The sequence below is a fragment of the Tenrec ecaudatus genome, chromosome 4 (assembly GCF_050624435.1).
Source record: "Tenrec ecaudatus isolate mTenEca1 chromosome 4, mTenEca1.hap1, whole genome shotgun sequence".
NCBI lineage: Eukaryota > Metazoa > Chordata > Mammalia > Afrosoricida > Tenrecidae > Tenrec > Tenrec ecaudatus.
This window is the reverse complement of record NC_134533.1, coordinates 122,810,572-122,825,385: the sequence shown is the minus strand read 5'-3', so window position 1 is coordinate 122,825,385 and position 14,814 is coordinate 122,810,572. Positions and strand designations below refer to the sequence as shown.

The 14,814-nt window shown below is 45.3% G+C and overlaps 1 protein-coding gene across 2 annotated transcripts in view; it reads right to left on the bottom strand.

The window, feature by feature from the left end:
- Positions 1 to 12,791: 12,791 nt before the first annotated feature.
- The window catches only part of UBASH3B (ubiquitin associated and SH3 domain containing B), a 170,838-nt gene continuing 168,815 nt past the window's right edge, over positions 12,792 to 14,814 (bottom strand). For both annotated transcript variants that reach the window (XM_075546732.1, XM_075546731.1), the window contains exon 14: positions 12,792 to 13,992. In XM_075546732.1, the coding sequence (XP_075402847.1) occupies positions 13,855 to 13,992 (138 nt within the window). In that variant the 3' untranslated portion in view covers positions 12,792 to 13,854. The remainder of the gene's footprint in view (positions 13,993 to 14,814) is intronic.

The window sequence follows — 14,814 nt, the reverse complement described above, 5'->3', positions numbered from 1 at the left end:
TAGCCAGTATGTAAATAGATGAACTTGGCTGGGTTTTGATGAAACTTCATTTATAGACACTGACATTTGAATGCCAAACGTAAGATATTATTTGTCTTTGGATTTTTTTTACAACTATTAAAAAGTGTAAAAACCAATCTTAACTGGAAGGTCATACCAAAGCACGCTGTGGGTTAGATCTGGCTCAGTTTGTTCACTGCAGTAGATACTGCATTTTGGATCTGCCCACCACCCAGTCTAACCACTTTCTTACTTTTGGCCATGCATGCTCAACTTTAGCTCCTAATCTTTTCATGGCTAGCTCCATTCCACTTGAAACCTTCTGCATTTGTGCCCTCTGAGCTAAGAAGTGAAGAAACGTCCTTACTTAGCTCTCCAAGTGATACCTTGCTCCTACTTAGCCTTCAAGTGTTACCTTAATTATCATCTGCTTGGGGACATTATATTTGCCCATCCATCCCTCCTGACATTCCTCAACAGCTCTCTACCCCAGTACCCAGTTTGTTTCCTAACCAACATTGATCAAAATCTGTAATGATCTTGTTTATTGATGTATTCATTCTCTCTTTCCCTACTCCACAAGAGCAGAGTCCTTGTTCCTGCAAGGAACAATACAAGGGGGTACTCTCCCCAAACCAGTTTTATTCCCCGTGAAGCTGTGTATTTAAGCCCCCACCCCGCACAAAACCACCTTATCACCTTCAAAGTACTCTCCACTACACTTAATACATTTGTGAAATCTGTGATTCCATTCTTAGAAACATTTTTCAAACTCATCTGTTTGGATGGCTGACCGCACCTCCCTCATTTTTTCTTACCTTCATCTTTGTCATCAAAGCGCTGTCTTTTCATGCCCTTCTTCATTTCTTGGAAACAAAAAGAAGTCACATGGAGTGAAGTCAGGTGAGTAAGGCGTGTGGGGCAAGAGACCATGCTGGTTTTTGCCCCAAACTGGCGCACTGAGATGACTGCGTGAGCAGGTGCGTTGTCACGGTGGCAAAACCAGCGCCCCACCCCCCCCCGCCATCTGCCACATATCAGGCCTTTTTGTCATACACTGTTATGCTGTCTTTTCAGAACCTCTAGATAGAAAGTTTGATGAACAGTCTGATCTGGTGGAAAGAACTACAAATGAACTATGAGTCAATATTTTTATCCATTTGGGAAGTAGACAGATGTCCAGGATGAGGTTTGTCATCAATGGACATTTTACCTTTTCTGAAAGGAGAAAACCACACACACGCTTGAGTTTTCCCCATAGTGCTAGCCTTATCAGCTGTGTTCAACATCGCAACAGTTTCTGCAGCATTTTTCCTGAGCAGGAAACAAAACTTCACAGCTGCATGCTGCTCTCTTAAATCGGCCAACACACACACACACACACCACCACCACCACCACCACCACCCCCACCCTAAGATTTGAGTGAAATTGCTTTTAGGAAAAATTCCCTGTGACCAGACAGAATCTTCCTAGGTGATGCCACTGGGTGCACTAACTAAGAGCCTCTAGCGGGAGGGAAAATGTGTACTAAAAAAGCTCAGCTCCCCCCAGTAAAATTTTGTTTCTGTTTTGGTGTTTTGGTACCCCCCCCCTATGGTGGTCCATAAATATTTTAGATTTCTGAGTGAACCCATAGCCTCAGCATCTTCGCTTCTTCTACATTGCTGATGTTCGTGCTGTTGGTCTGGTCAGACCCTGACTCACAACGACCCCATCACAATGGAATGAAAGGCTACCTGGTGTTACGCTGTCTCCAAGATTAGTTGGGGCTCAGATACTGTGGTCCGGGAGGGGCTCCACTAGTCTCTATCTGGTCTTCTGTAATGAATTTGAGTTTTCATCTACATTTTCCTCCCGCTCTATCCAGGACCTTCTAATCCCTTTTAGAGCAGTTGTGCTACACTCATTTTTCAGGTCAAATGAGTTTAAGGGATCTAAGGCAGTCCATCCAGTTGCTGCCCAGCTACTAAACCAGTGTTCCAGCCCAGCTCTATCTGACTCTGGAGTTCTTCTCCAGCCACCCACAGGTCCTCTGGGCTGCCTCAGCAGCCCCTCCAATGATAGTGCCAGCCCTCTGCCAACACACTGGCAACTGGCATGCTGAATAAACTATGATATCTCTCATGGCCAGGAGCAAGCCATCTGCCTTCTACTGGTTTGTTTCTGGCAAAATAAAGTGTTCTGTATTCTCAGTAGAAAGAATGCTTTTTGGTCCTCAAACAGGTTCCCTCTTCCCTCCCTCAACACCCCCCTCCCCCACCACCCCAAATAGCATTTTGCTGAATTAAACTTAAATAAACCCAAAGTACACAGATTCATTTTCTGTGAATGTGCAGGCAGACCTTAATTCACAGGCACATACACCACAAAAAGGCAAAATGCGTTTGGGAATATGTCATGCACAGACAGCTGAGAACCAGCCACAGGGATAAACATAGCTAGGTCTTTGTCAGCTACAAGTCCTGGCTGTGAGGTTTCCTCGGGAAGTATATTCTGCCAGGCCGGGGCTGATGGCATCAATGGAAGTCTGCATTTACACCCTGTGCATCAGTTTACATGGATGGTTTCTTTTCATAGCTATGGGCTTCACAGAGTCGCTGCGCGGTGTCAATGGCTGTTACCTGAATGGCTGCAAGTTCCAGTTCACCCAGAGGTATGTGGGAAGAAACGTCTGGTGATTTACTTCTGAGAAAGGACCCATTTCAAACTCTATGGAGCACAGTTGTACTCTGATCTACTGGGGGTGGGGGTGGGAGTGGGGACAGGTGTGCAGGGGCCCCACATGGGTCAGAGATGACTGGAAGATAGTTGGTTTTTATAAGTTTCAGGTGTTGACACAAGGTCTTCAGGGCAAATCCATCCTCCACTCTGGGGGGCTGGGCCTACTCCGTTCTCCTGGGTCACTGTGAATCAGACTCAACTAGGCAGCAGTGGGTTCATTGCAATTCTTATTCTACGGATCTTTCCTGGTGATCTTATAACCTAAGTTATTTAACTTAATGTAGTTAGGAAAGAAACAAAGAAGAAGGAAAAAAACCTTACTAAATGCAATTAGCTTTAGGTGCTTTATTTAATGCAGTCTCCGTGGCATTGTGATAAATTGCTGAAAGACAAACAGGTTGGATGCAGGTGTCACCGATAGGGGCCAGATGGCTCTGAGTGATTAAAAGCCGGGGCTTGCTATCTGGTGAGTCAACAAAGAAATCCAGAGACTAGTCTAAGGCTTAACGAACTGATTGCTCTGTTAGCTTGCGCTGAGCATCAGTTGTTTCCCAAGATTACCCTGAGATCAGAGTTAATAAAACACATCTATATGTGACTACCTCCAACCCCATCCCATCCCAATGTGTAAATCCCGAAGTAAAAGTTGCTATTCTTCATGTTTTCTGTTTTCAGAAAGGACACTACAAAGAGAGTCTGTCTTGCTGCCTGTCTCCTCACTGGTGCACATCTTCTGATACGATGTTCTACTTGGGGGCTCTTACAACTCTTGTTACAATCCAAACATCAACTGTATCTAGCACATTCATGCATACATTCCATCAATCTTTTTTAGACATCTACTTTCCATTCAGTCCTTGGGATCAGCTCCTCGTTTTTCCCCTCCTCCCCAACACTCCTCCCCAGCCCCACCCAACCCTCATGGACCCTTGATAGATTGTAGATTGTTAATTATTTTCAAATCTCACACCAACCGCTGTCTCCCTTCCCCTCTGGTTTCTGTTGCTCTTCCCCTGGATGGGGGTGTGTGGTTATGTGCCATAATCCCCCCCCCTACCCTTTTGTTGTCTCTATTCCTATTCCTGTGTTCCATGTGTTGTGAGTTTTATCTCTTGCGTATACCTATGTACATACTCCTGTCTAGATTGGGAAGCGGCATTGGGATCATGATAGCAGGGGGTGGTGGGTAGGGGGGGTGAGGAGGCCTCAAGGGATCAGAGGTATATTGTGTGACCCATTAGTGTTCTACTGCACCTTGATTGACTCAACTCCTCCCTGCAACCCCTCTGTGGGGGGATGTTCCATTGTCCATGATGGGTTTGGGGTCTCCACTCCAATCCCCCTCCATTCTCACCAATGCATTTTTGTTTGTTTGTTTACTGTTTGTTGTATCTGATGACCATTACTCAGTCTCAATAACAGAACAACCAGAGAATCAAAACCAGCATCCAGGAGAGGGTAGAGATCCTGTGAGTATTAGAGTAACACCAAGCTAGTGGGGAGGAGCACTAAGAGATAGAAGAAGGGGGAAAGTGATGGCGGGGCAGGAGGAGGCAAAAGCAAACAGGCAAGCTCTAGGAAGCAAGGGCATAGATAGGAGATTAACAGAGGTGTGCACTTATGCAAATACATTAATCCAGAACAACAGCGGTATTGGCCTATGTACATATATTTATAAGGCAATGCATTGAAGCTGTAGACGGGTCTTGGGCCTTGGCTCATACCTTCCCTCAATACAAGAACACTTTGTTCTTAAAAACTGGCATTCTGTGATGCTCACCCCCTGCCTCCCCCACTCATGATCACTGAAGACAAAATGGGTGCATAAGCAGATGCGGTGAAGACAGAGGATGGTGCCCGGCTATTAAAAGATATAGTTAGTGTCCAGGGTCTTAAAGGCTTGAAGTTAAACAAGAGGCCATCCAACAGTGAAGCAACACGTCCTCTAATTTAAATCACAGGCACCTACACCACAAAGGCACAATGCGTTTGGGAATATGTCAAGCAGTGGGAGTGGGAGTCATGGTGGGGTAGTGGGTTGAGTTGAGCTGTTAACCCCAAATCAGCACTTGGAAACCACTGGACGTTCCGTGGGAGAAAGAAGAGGCTTTCTACTCCTGTAAAGATCTCCAGCCCCATAAACACACAGGTGGAGTAGTACTTATGTATTGTGCTGCTAATCACAAGGTCAGCAGTTCGAAACCATCTGCTTTTCAGACGAAAGATGGGGCTTTGTACACCATCTCACAGTCTTGGAAGGTGTCAGGGGCAGTTTTGCCCTGTCCTATGGGATCACGGAGTCAGAATTCACTCAGTGGCAGCGACTTTTTGTTTTTTTGTTTTTAAGCACACAGGGCAGTTCTGCCCTGTCCAATAGGGTTCCTCTGAGTGGAAACTGACTTGATGGCAGGGAGTTGAGTTGAATTGAGAACCTGGAGGGAACAAATTGGCTGCACTGCCTCAGGGTAAAATACCTGCATTTCAGGTGGCAGGCAGCAGGCTTGCACACAGGGAACTGGATTCACTTCAGACCTGGCTTTCTCCTCAAGAATTGGGGTTTGACCCTCCAGCCTACATGACTCAGAGTCAGAGAGATGCCTGACCAGAGGGATCTAGGGACCTTCAGAGCTAGCAGAGCATCCTCCAGGCAGGTCATCCTCCATTGATAGCAGGTCCTTCTGAGAGAATTGCTGAGCTCCATTCTACGGACATCCGTGCGCCATGATTGCAGTGTGTGGCTGGAGCTCATTCTGACTCGGAGTGGCCCTGTGGGAGAGAGTGGAACTGCCTCCCAGAGCTCCTTAGGTTACAGCCTTCACAGAAACAAAGTGGCTGTTTCTTCCTCCCATGGCGTGACATGTGGTTTCAAACTGGGTTAACCCTTGAGGTTAGCTGTTGACTATTTAGCCATTATATTACCAGAGCTCCTTTATATGCACGACATCACCTGAAAACAGAATGGGAATGATGTGGAACAGAATTACAAGTTCTCATGGAATCCAGACTTTCTGGAACCACTGAGGTGAAATGACTATCTGAAATTTTGCTACAAATTAATCTTCAAATCTTGAACCTGAAACTTAAATGACCTCCCTGAAAAATCATCCTTAAGTCTAGTTGTTTGCCTTGAGCACTGCGGTTTATTTCCTTACATCTTAGTTATTTTGTTGTGGTTGAGAATATACGTAGCAAAGCACACACCCATTCTACATGCTATGGCTCCGATATGGCCACTGAAGCGGCGCTGACCACGCTCTTTGCGCTAGTCCACTATTCCTATTCTCCTTTCCTGAGTTGTTCTCTCACTCATATAAACTCACTGTCCCCCAAGGCCCCCACCCCATATTTTGAATTGTTGTTGTTAATTTGATCCCACATACAAAGTTCTTAAAGGTGCATAATACTTAAAGCAGACTTTTAAAAAGCGAATTTAGCTAAACTATTGCTCATTTTTCAAATCTGACAGAATGAATGAATGAATAACTAACTAGCTGACCAAAGGACATTTTTGTTGAAGCTTTAAAAATTATCTCAGAGCACGAGTTTCAGGGGTTCACCCACCCCCCATGGAGTCTGGGTCCCAGACTCCATGTGGTTCTCAACCTTCCTAATGCCTCAACCGTTTCATACAGTTCCTCTTGTTGTGGTGGCCCCCCCCAACCATAAAAATGTTTTTGTTGCTATTTCATAACTTCAATTTTGATACTGTTATGAATCAGGTGACTCCTGTCAAAGGATCGTTTGACCCCAAAAGGGGTCACAACCTACAGGTTGAGAACTGCTGGTTTAGGAGGATTTAAAATTCTGGTCTATGCTGAATACTGTGGTCTTTTGAAGAATTAGCTGCATACTGGGGGGTGGGGGGCCTTTAAAAACTCATGAAAAAAATGGAATGAAAAGATAACGGAACTTTTATTTTGTGGGGAAAAAAATCCTTTCATGAACGCTTTGAAGTCAGTTAGTTGTCTAAGCAAATTGACGACATGACTCAAAAGATAAATGCGAAGTTAGGCCAATCCTTGCCTAATTTGTTTCTCAAAAAATTGTTGCAGAGAATCCTGCATGTCCACAATTATTAATAACTCCTATTTGGGCCCTAGGACATCCAGCTGGTGATGTGATGCAGGCATTGGGCGGCTAACAGAAAGACAGTGGTTTAAACCCACTCTGTGGCTGTCTGCTCCCATAAAGAGATCTCACCCCCGATGCCCTCTATATGGTTGCTCTGGGTTGGTCTTGACTGGATGGCAGTGGACTCTGGGTTTGAGTTCGCTCCTAAGGAGCCTGGGGGTGCAGTGGTTTCAATGTTGGGCTGATAACTACGAGTTTAGCAGTTTGAACCCAGCTGCCACCCCATAGGAGGAAGATGAGGCTGTCTGCTTCTGTAAAGATTTACAGTCTTAAAAAGTCAATGGGGCAATTCTACTCTGTCCCATTGGGTCCCTAAAAGTGGGACTGGAGCCGGCGGCCGTGAGTTTGCCCTGACTCCACTTATGTGACCATGTCTGTGAAGTGTTAAGCACTCAGGGATAAAAACCCTGTCTTTCTTTTTTTGAGATTTCTTGGCTCTAAGTTTGAAGTGTTACCTGGTTTGCAAATTGTTTTAAATAAACTTCTCTCAATTTCTTACTAGATTTTTGTTCCCGTTTGTTAAAGTCTGCTTGGCTGTCCTCCAAGACACTGGTGCAGGTCTCTGCTTCCTCCAGTCAATTCTCGAGGTACATGAGTCTGCTACTGGTTTTTCTTATCTCCTCCCTAAGCTCTTGTATTTCCCTTTGGTATATGGACTTTATCTCCTCTATCATTTCATCCTTTTTCTGTATTGTTTCCCTCATATTCTGTATGACTCCAAGCAGCATTCTGAAAAATTTTTTCTGTGGCACCTCAATATCTGCTTCTTCTATGTATGTCATTATGTTCAGGACATCTTCTGCCATTGCCTTTTGTTTCTCCTGTTTTTGTCGTTGAGGTCATTGGGGCTGATGGCTGTTTGTGTTGTGTTGTTATAGAGGAGCCAGGTGTCATTTTCCAGGGAGTCAAAGAGCACTGGCTCTCTCTGGGAAACTTGTAGGAATGCTTCTTCGAACTGCCTACATCTAATTTCACTATGGAATTAGCCTACCACTTTATCTTCCTGAGGATTCCCTCTCAGAAGGCTGGCGGGTTGCCTGCTTTGGTATAGAACACCAGGAATAGTGGGCGGAATTGCCCTGGCCAGGTAGATCACTGGGGAGGTTGGGCAGAGGTTCCTGCAGTAGCGTGAAACATTGGTGAGTGTTGGCTGAGCTGCCTTAGATCATGTGAGCCATCAAGGTAGGCGGGAGGAAGTTCCCTCAGTCATATAGGACCATAGAGGACAAATAGGAGCTCCCCCAGACAAACAGGCAGGAATTCCCCCGTGAGAAGTTTGGGTGGAGTTTCCCCTCGTGGAGGTCGGCCTGGCTTTCCCCAGCTTTGGGCTATGCTGCACAGGGTTGAGCTCACCTAACTGGGTGAGGGGCAGGTGTAAATGCCCTAGGCTAAAGGGAGTGCTCTGGAGGTTGGCAGTGGTGTGGGAGAGAACAGGAAAGAGTAGGGAAAACATTAAAAACTAAGCCCGCTGAAACAGGGGAGGGGAGGGGGAATAGAGAGGAAAGGGAAACAAAAGTAACAATACAGCTGAACCCCGATCCCTGCCCGTGGAGCTGCAAGGGTTTCATCCCTGCCCCAAGGCGGTGGCAAGCTGTGTCCACTGTGGTAAGCCCAAAGCCCCCAGCTCCTCAAAACCTTGTGGATCTGTGCCTACTTATCTTTAGGATGCTCCTCCTGTGATCCAGCAATGTTGAATTTCCCTCTTAGTAACTCTCCTGGGCTGATTTCTGCAGAGTCCCTCTGGTATGTGTTACTCAGTCACCATCTCCCCGGAAGGCTCCCAAACTTCTCTCAATTTTTGTTTGTTTCTTAGCACTGATTTTTATTTTAGCAATAGAGAAGGCTCAGAATGTAATCGGAGATTGCTCTGTATTGACGGAGGACACAGGCTCTCTTTATTAGATTATTTATGAACCACTTAAAAGAGATGTTCTTTGCATGGAATGAACTGATTTACAAAGCTGCCATAGCTGCATCTAGCTTTCCATCAGAAAAGGACCGCTGTCACAGGTAGTTTACAAGGAAATTGGCAATACAGTTAGGTGTGGGTTTCTTCTTCTCATTTTATAACAGTGGCAAACAGTTTTCTTTGAATAAATACAACCCACTCCATAAGTTGGAATGAAATCAATAGGCCTACAAGAACTCCAGGTTTAGAATGGTCTAGCCGAGTGTGCAGCGGCTAGGGGGGGGGGGGCTCATGTTCCCATCTTGATTGGCAATCTCAGAAAGAGCGGGCCAGTGTACTTTCCCTATTACACACATCCATCCTTACAGAATCCGTGTCTGTCTGAGCCGCTGCAAAATGCAGGTTTACAAGCTCCTACAGAGCAGCATGCAAAAATATGTGTAAGCACTGATTATAAGGGAGGGTCGGGAAGGGGAAATTGAGCTGATACCAAGGGTTCAAGTACAAAGAAAATGTTTTGAAAATGATGCTGGCAACATGTACAAATGTACATGTACAATGGATGGATGGATGGATTGTGATAAGAGCTGTAGGAGTGCCCAATAAAATGATTTAAAAAAAGAGAACTGATTGTTTATTACGTTTGAACCCTTCACTACAATGTTAACCCTATGTACACCAGATATCACATTGTATGGATTTAAAAATCTAGTTACTTCCTCTGCATTTACATGCTATCTCCCCCCCACCCTTGCCCCTACTTTCTCTAGAATTTTTATTATAACTTGCTGGCTTCCTAAGAAAATTCAACCCAAACATATGTGAAATGGCTCTTTGACCCCACTCTCCTCTGCCAGGCCATCCCAGGGCTCCGCACAGTGGAGCCAGTGAGCAGAGCACCTCTGCTCGCTTGGAGGCCTGGCCTACAATTTAAATGCAAATGACCCTGCGCCCAGCTCCTCATTATCTTAGCCGTTCCTGCAGGCTCTGTACTGCTGTGAGGGCGCTGATGCACAGAAAAATAAGCGGAGATCCATCTGCATTCCATTCCCTGCATTACTGAAGCGTGAATTCAAAAGAGCAATTCATCATTGCTGTTAAACGGTACGCTGGGGTGCTAGAGTGCCTACGTTACAGAGAAATGCCCCCCTTCCCCTCTTTTATTTATTTTTAACCACGCAGGGAGCCTTTCTACAAAGGCAGTGAGAGAGGGTCTTCCCTTAGCATAGCTGTCCAATTAGTTGCCAGTGACACTACGTAATTGAAATAAGTGGTTTCATTTTAATCCGAACACAGCTAGCGGAGAGGAAAAGATACGTTCATGGTAACGCTGAGCATGCAGTCAGATGACCGCCCATCTGCGCTTGGCCCCCGTGCTCACAAAGGGGAGAATCAGCCGAAAATACAGGAAAACCATGGACGCTCACTTACCCCACCAACATCACTCTGAAGATTGTACTTTTTATTGTTGTTTTTTTTTTTTCAAAATCATCCTTCAAATATAAGGTTACTTTAAAATAATTCTTTGGTTAAAGTATAGTTAAAAGCAAGAGCAGCATGTCCTCCAAGTCTTTCACTCCAGGGTGAAAAATAACCCCCTCTTTCAGCCATCAGATGGCCATTTAATCAACCATTCAGAGTCTATGAATCTAAATGTAATGGAAAACACTGTAGGCTGAACTCTGTACTGGGGTGAAGCAATAAGCTCCTAGCTACCAATGCAGGGATGCTGAAGAGAGCCTGGGAAAATGAACCCCCAGCTTCTGCATTAAAATGTGCCAATTATTCTAGCCCACTGAGGACTTGCGGAGGCATTTGAAAATCATGGAGACTAAGTCTTATCTATGCATAATACCGGGGCATTAGGAGCCCCGTGTGGCACACTTACATGTGTAGGAAACTGTTTCAGACCGTCAATCCCAGATTAAATCTTTCCGTTAATTTCATTTCACCTAGTTCATTTCAGAGTACTTGCTCTATTAAAAAACATAAAATAATTTCCACAAGAAATCATTTGGTTCTTCTTATCTGGCTTGTTCCTCCTTTTCTCCTTCCCCTTGCCCCCTTCCTTTCGCTTTCCCTCCCTCCAATCCTTCTTCGGCCACACCTGTTTGTCTTTCAAGAGCACCCAGCCACAGAGGAAAGAAAATTCATTCTCCTTCAGATTGCAATAGAAACCTGGAAGTTGGGGATGAAAATGAAATCAAGTCACACTGTTTGTTTCTTCTATTGCACGTACATTCCCAGATTCCTCAGTTGAAGTTCAAGCTCCGTTTCTTAAATAGGTGTTGTGCTGTTGGATGCCTTCCAGTCAGTCAGACTCAAAGTGACCCGATGCATCTCGGAACGAAACACGGCCTGGTCCTGGGCCATCCTCACAGTCGTTCCTGTGTCTGAGCCCGTTGTTGCAGCCACTGTGTCCGTCCATCTCGTTGAGGGCCTTCCTCTCTCTTGCTGCCTCGTCACTTTGCCAAGCATGATGCTTCCCAGTATCATGTCTCTCCTGACAACATGGTCAAAGTATGTGAGACCAAGTCTTGCCATTCTTGCCTCTAAGGAGCTTTCTGTCTGTATTCATTTCAAGATTTGTTTGTTCTTTTGGAAGTCCATGGTCATTTAGAGTAAGTGTGAAATAATAATTCCATGTGAAGCTAGACAACCCAGGATATTTTGATAAATAATTCAGATCGTGAAGGCAGGAGAATAAACTCTTTCTTGTACTTTAAGCATGGTGGATAAGGTAGGCCTATTCTGCATTCTGTTTTCTACAAATATAGACATGGCCCCAAACACACTGCTATAGTTTTCAAGAAAATTATCCCAAGCATTCGAAGTCCATGGAATTTAGGGAGTTTTGCTAATAAACTTCATCCCCTAAGCCCACGCAACCCAACGCCATTGGGGCCATTTCAACTCACAGTGCCGACAAAGGGGTTCAGAGGCTGTCAATAGGGGAGCAGAAAGCACTACTCGAGCTCCTAATAAACACCACAGAAATGAGTAAACAGTGAGTTTACTTCAGAGTCAGCCGCATTTCATCCTGTTGTACACAGTGGACCACACCACGAGTGGGACTAACTCCTCGGCTCCTACCAACCTGCAGCAGCAGCAAGAATGGCACATTAGCCGCCACGGGACTTTTCTCTGAAAACTTTTAACGTGTTTTGCCCCTCCCCATAAAGTGAAGGTCAAAACATTTAGATCCATGAATGCTGTCAGCAGGGCATTAATCCTGCATCTAGAAGCTGGGTCAACATTTGCGCAAGGCTAGGAGAAACCAAGATTTCCACCCCCGTAAAATGTATAACCTATTTCTCTAAGTGACTTTAAAAACAACCAATCACACACTGTAGTCCTCGTACTGATTAGCATGTAGTCACTTCCTCTTGTTTGTGCAGGAGCTGTCGGGTTCCCATTTCAAGTAGGAGCGTAAATCTATTTTTATGCACCGTATGACTTTTACATCCGGGGCTTGAAACTTACTCAACCCCACAATGAGTAGAGATTGGTTTTAGACAGACTCATGTTTGTCTTAGATGGCTGGGGTTTCACTTACTGTACCAGACGCATTGTCTGCAGGGTGGCAGCCACCAGCAGTACCTCGTCACCCAATGAAATAGACGGTGATCACTGATGCTTTTGGTTTGATTGTCATTTATTTTTCTGTTAAATAAACTCTCTAAATGTAGGAAGCAGGTGGGATGGGGAACCACAGGCTGTGGCTCTGCTGCGTATCCTTGGGAAGCCCTGCCTATGTCACTTAAATTATCATAGGAAAACAAGAACACAACAGCACAGGCAGCCGTGCGGTCATGGCCGTCACCATTTAAATGAGTTCCCGACTTCGTTAGCATCCTTGGTATAACTGGTGTTAACTGCTAATGTTCGATTATGTTAGACTTGGACCAAGGGACATATTGCACAGAGGAGCTTTTTGCTGACTCAAATAATAGATTGAATACACCCCCCTTCCTAATGTCAACATCGTAAACTACTTCACACCGTCCAGACTCCAGGGACAAAGACAAGTCAATGCCACTCCTGTAGAAGTGCTCTGGCTCACTAGATGATGACACAGAGACCTCTAAGCAGTGCTGTATTGTGTACGTCCTGCGCACCTGCTATCGCATTGGGATACATCACAGTTACAATGGTAACACTTTTGCAAGTGAATCCGCATCATTTGGATACATCACAGTTACAATGGTAACACTTTTGTAAGTGAATAAGCATCATTTGGATACATCACAGTTACAACAGTAACACTTTTGCAAGTGAAACTGCATCTTCCTCATGAGTATCCCAAGTGCCTCGTGGAACAACTCTTTGCCTCCCTATTTCACAGGTGGCAACAGAGGGGGAAGGGCCGGGCCAGGAAGGTCTGGTTGCTTAAGAGAACACATGGTGGTAGCAGGTCACACGCCAGAGCCTTTAGCCAAGAGTCTCGAGCCAGCGACACTGGAGAAGGGGTCATATTGCAGGTAGAACCTAATGCTGAGTCTAAGAACAAGTCTCCGCTGCGGTATATTGTCTAATGACCTTAAAAGAATTCTGCAGCTTGGCTTTGCCTAATTGAAAAATAACGTTAAAAAGAAACTACCATCACCAAACTGGCAGCCCACACCCCCCAGTCGGGCAAATTTTTTATTCTTGCAGCTTCCTTGGTGTACTGGCCGTTTGATTTAGGTGGGGGGAGAGGCTCCTTAGCCATGCAGAGAAGGAAGGAAGCAAACTTCTTCTCTGTAGCAGGCGTCTGGTTTAGGAAGAACATTCTCTAAAGCCTTGTAAGCGAGGCAAGAGTCCAGAGAGAATGAATTTGTTCCTGAATAAAGTATTTCTTTCATTTATACTGTCTCATAAGAATGTTAAGCATGAAAGAAAATATGATAAATTATTCTGAGCCATCTGCTTAGAATATGTGGTGTGGGTTTTCCCAGTTACTAACCACAAAAATAAACCCCAACCCCCCCAAAAACAACAACCAAATCAACCCAGAAACAAAATAAAACAAACAAACAAACAAATGAGAGAGAGCAACACCTCCCCCACAAAGGATCTCTAAAGGCGACGTCTTCTCCTTCGCCCGTGTGATTTATTCTTGTAATAAGGTCTCTCTCCAGTTGAAGCCTCCCGTTGGTCCATGGGTAAGAGGAAGGATGGGTGGGTCTGTTAGCTGCCATATCCCAGTTTCTCCCAATTCTTCACAGGAACAAAAGCCCAAGTATGGAATCTGCAGCAAAGGAAGGGAACATTTAAAAAACCGTTGATTGAATGTGTTCACTTGGCGCAGACCAAAAAAAGGTCCCTCAAAGCATCATGGACCACTGAAAGAATCAACACATTCCTCTGAGAAGAAGCACGCCCAGGCTGCTCGTAGAGACAAGAACAGTGAGATCGCTTCCCACAGACTTTGGGGCTGGTGTCAAGAGAGACCAGTCCCTGCAGAAGGACATCTGCTTGGGAAAGTCAAAAGGCAGTGGAGAGAGGGAGACCTTTGACAAGATGGGTCCGCATGGTGGCTGCAACAATGGGATCCAACAGAAGAGCACTCGGGGGACGGTGCAGGCCGGGCGGTGGATCACCCTGTTGCACATAGATAGGGTCGGAACCGACTTGGTGCCTCTGGACAACAACAGACCACAAAGGCATTGAGAGGGCCCTAGAGGTGCTTCGGCACCTTGGTAGATAGGCACTGTCTTTAAAAAAACCAACAAAGACATTGAAATGGACAAAACCGCTTATCAGAGGGAAAGGCTATTACACTGCAAGAGGATGCCTCAAACCGGTCCAGGAAATGGGGGGCTCTCTTAGTGCACTTACGTAATTGTTTAGAGTGCTCTTAAGAGAGCGCAAGAAAGGGGGGGCGGGGAGAGGACACACACAGGAGTGTAGAATGCTACGGGGGGGGGGGGGGTGAGGTTTAATTCCTAATTCAAGAGAAGTGGAAAATGTGGTAGTGCCAACATTTCTGAAGTGATACATAGACAATGGAAAGGTTATTCCGTTTTTAAAAATTTGCTTCATGGTGGCTATCTTTGTTGTTGTGCATGTC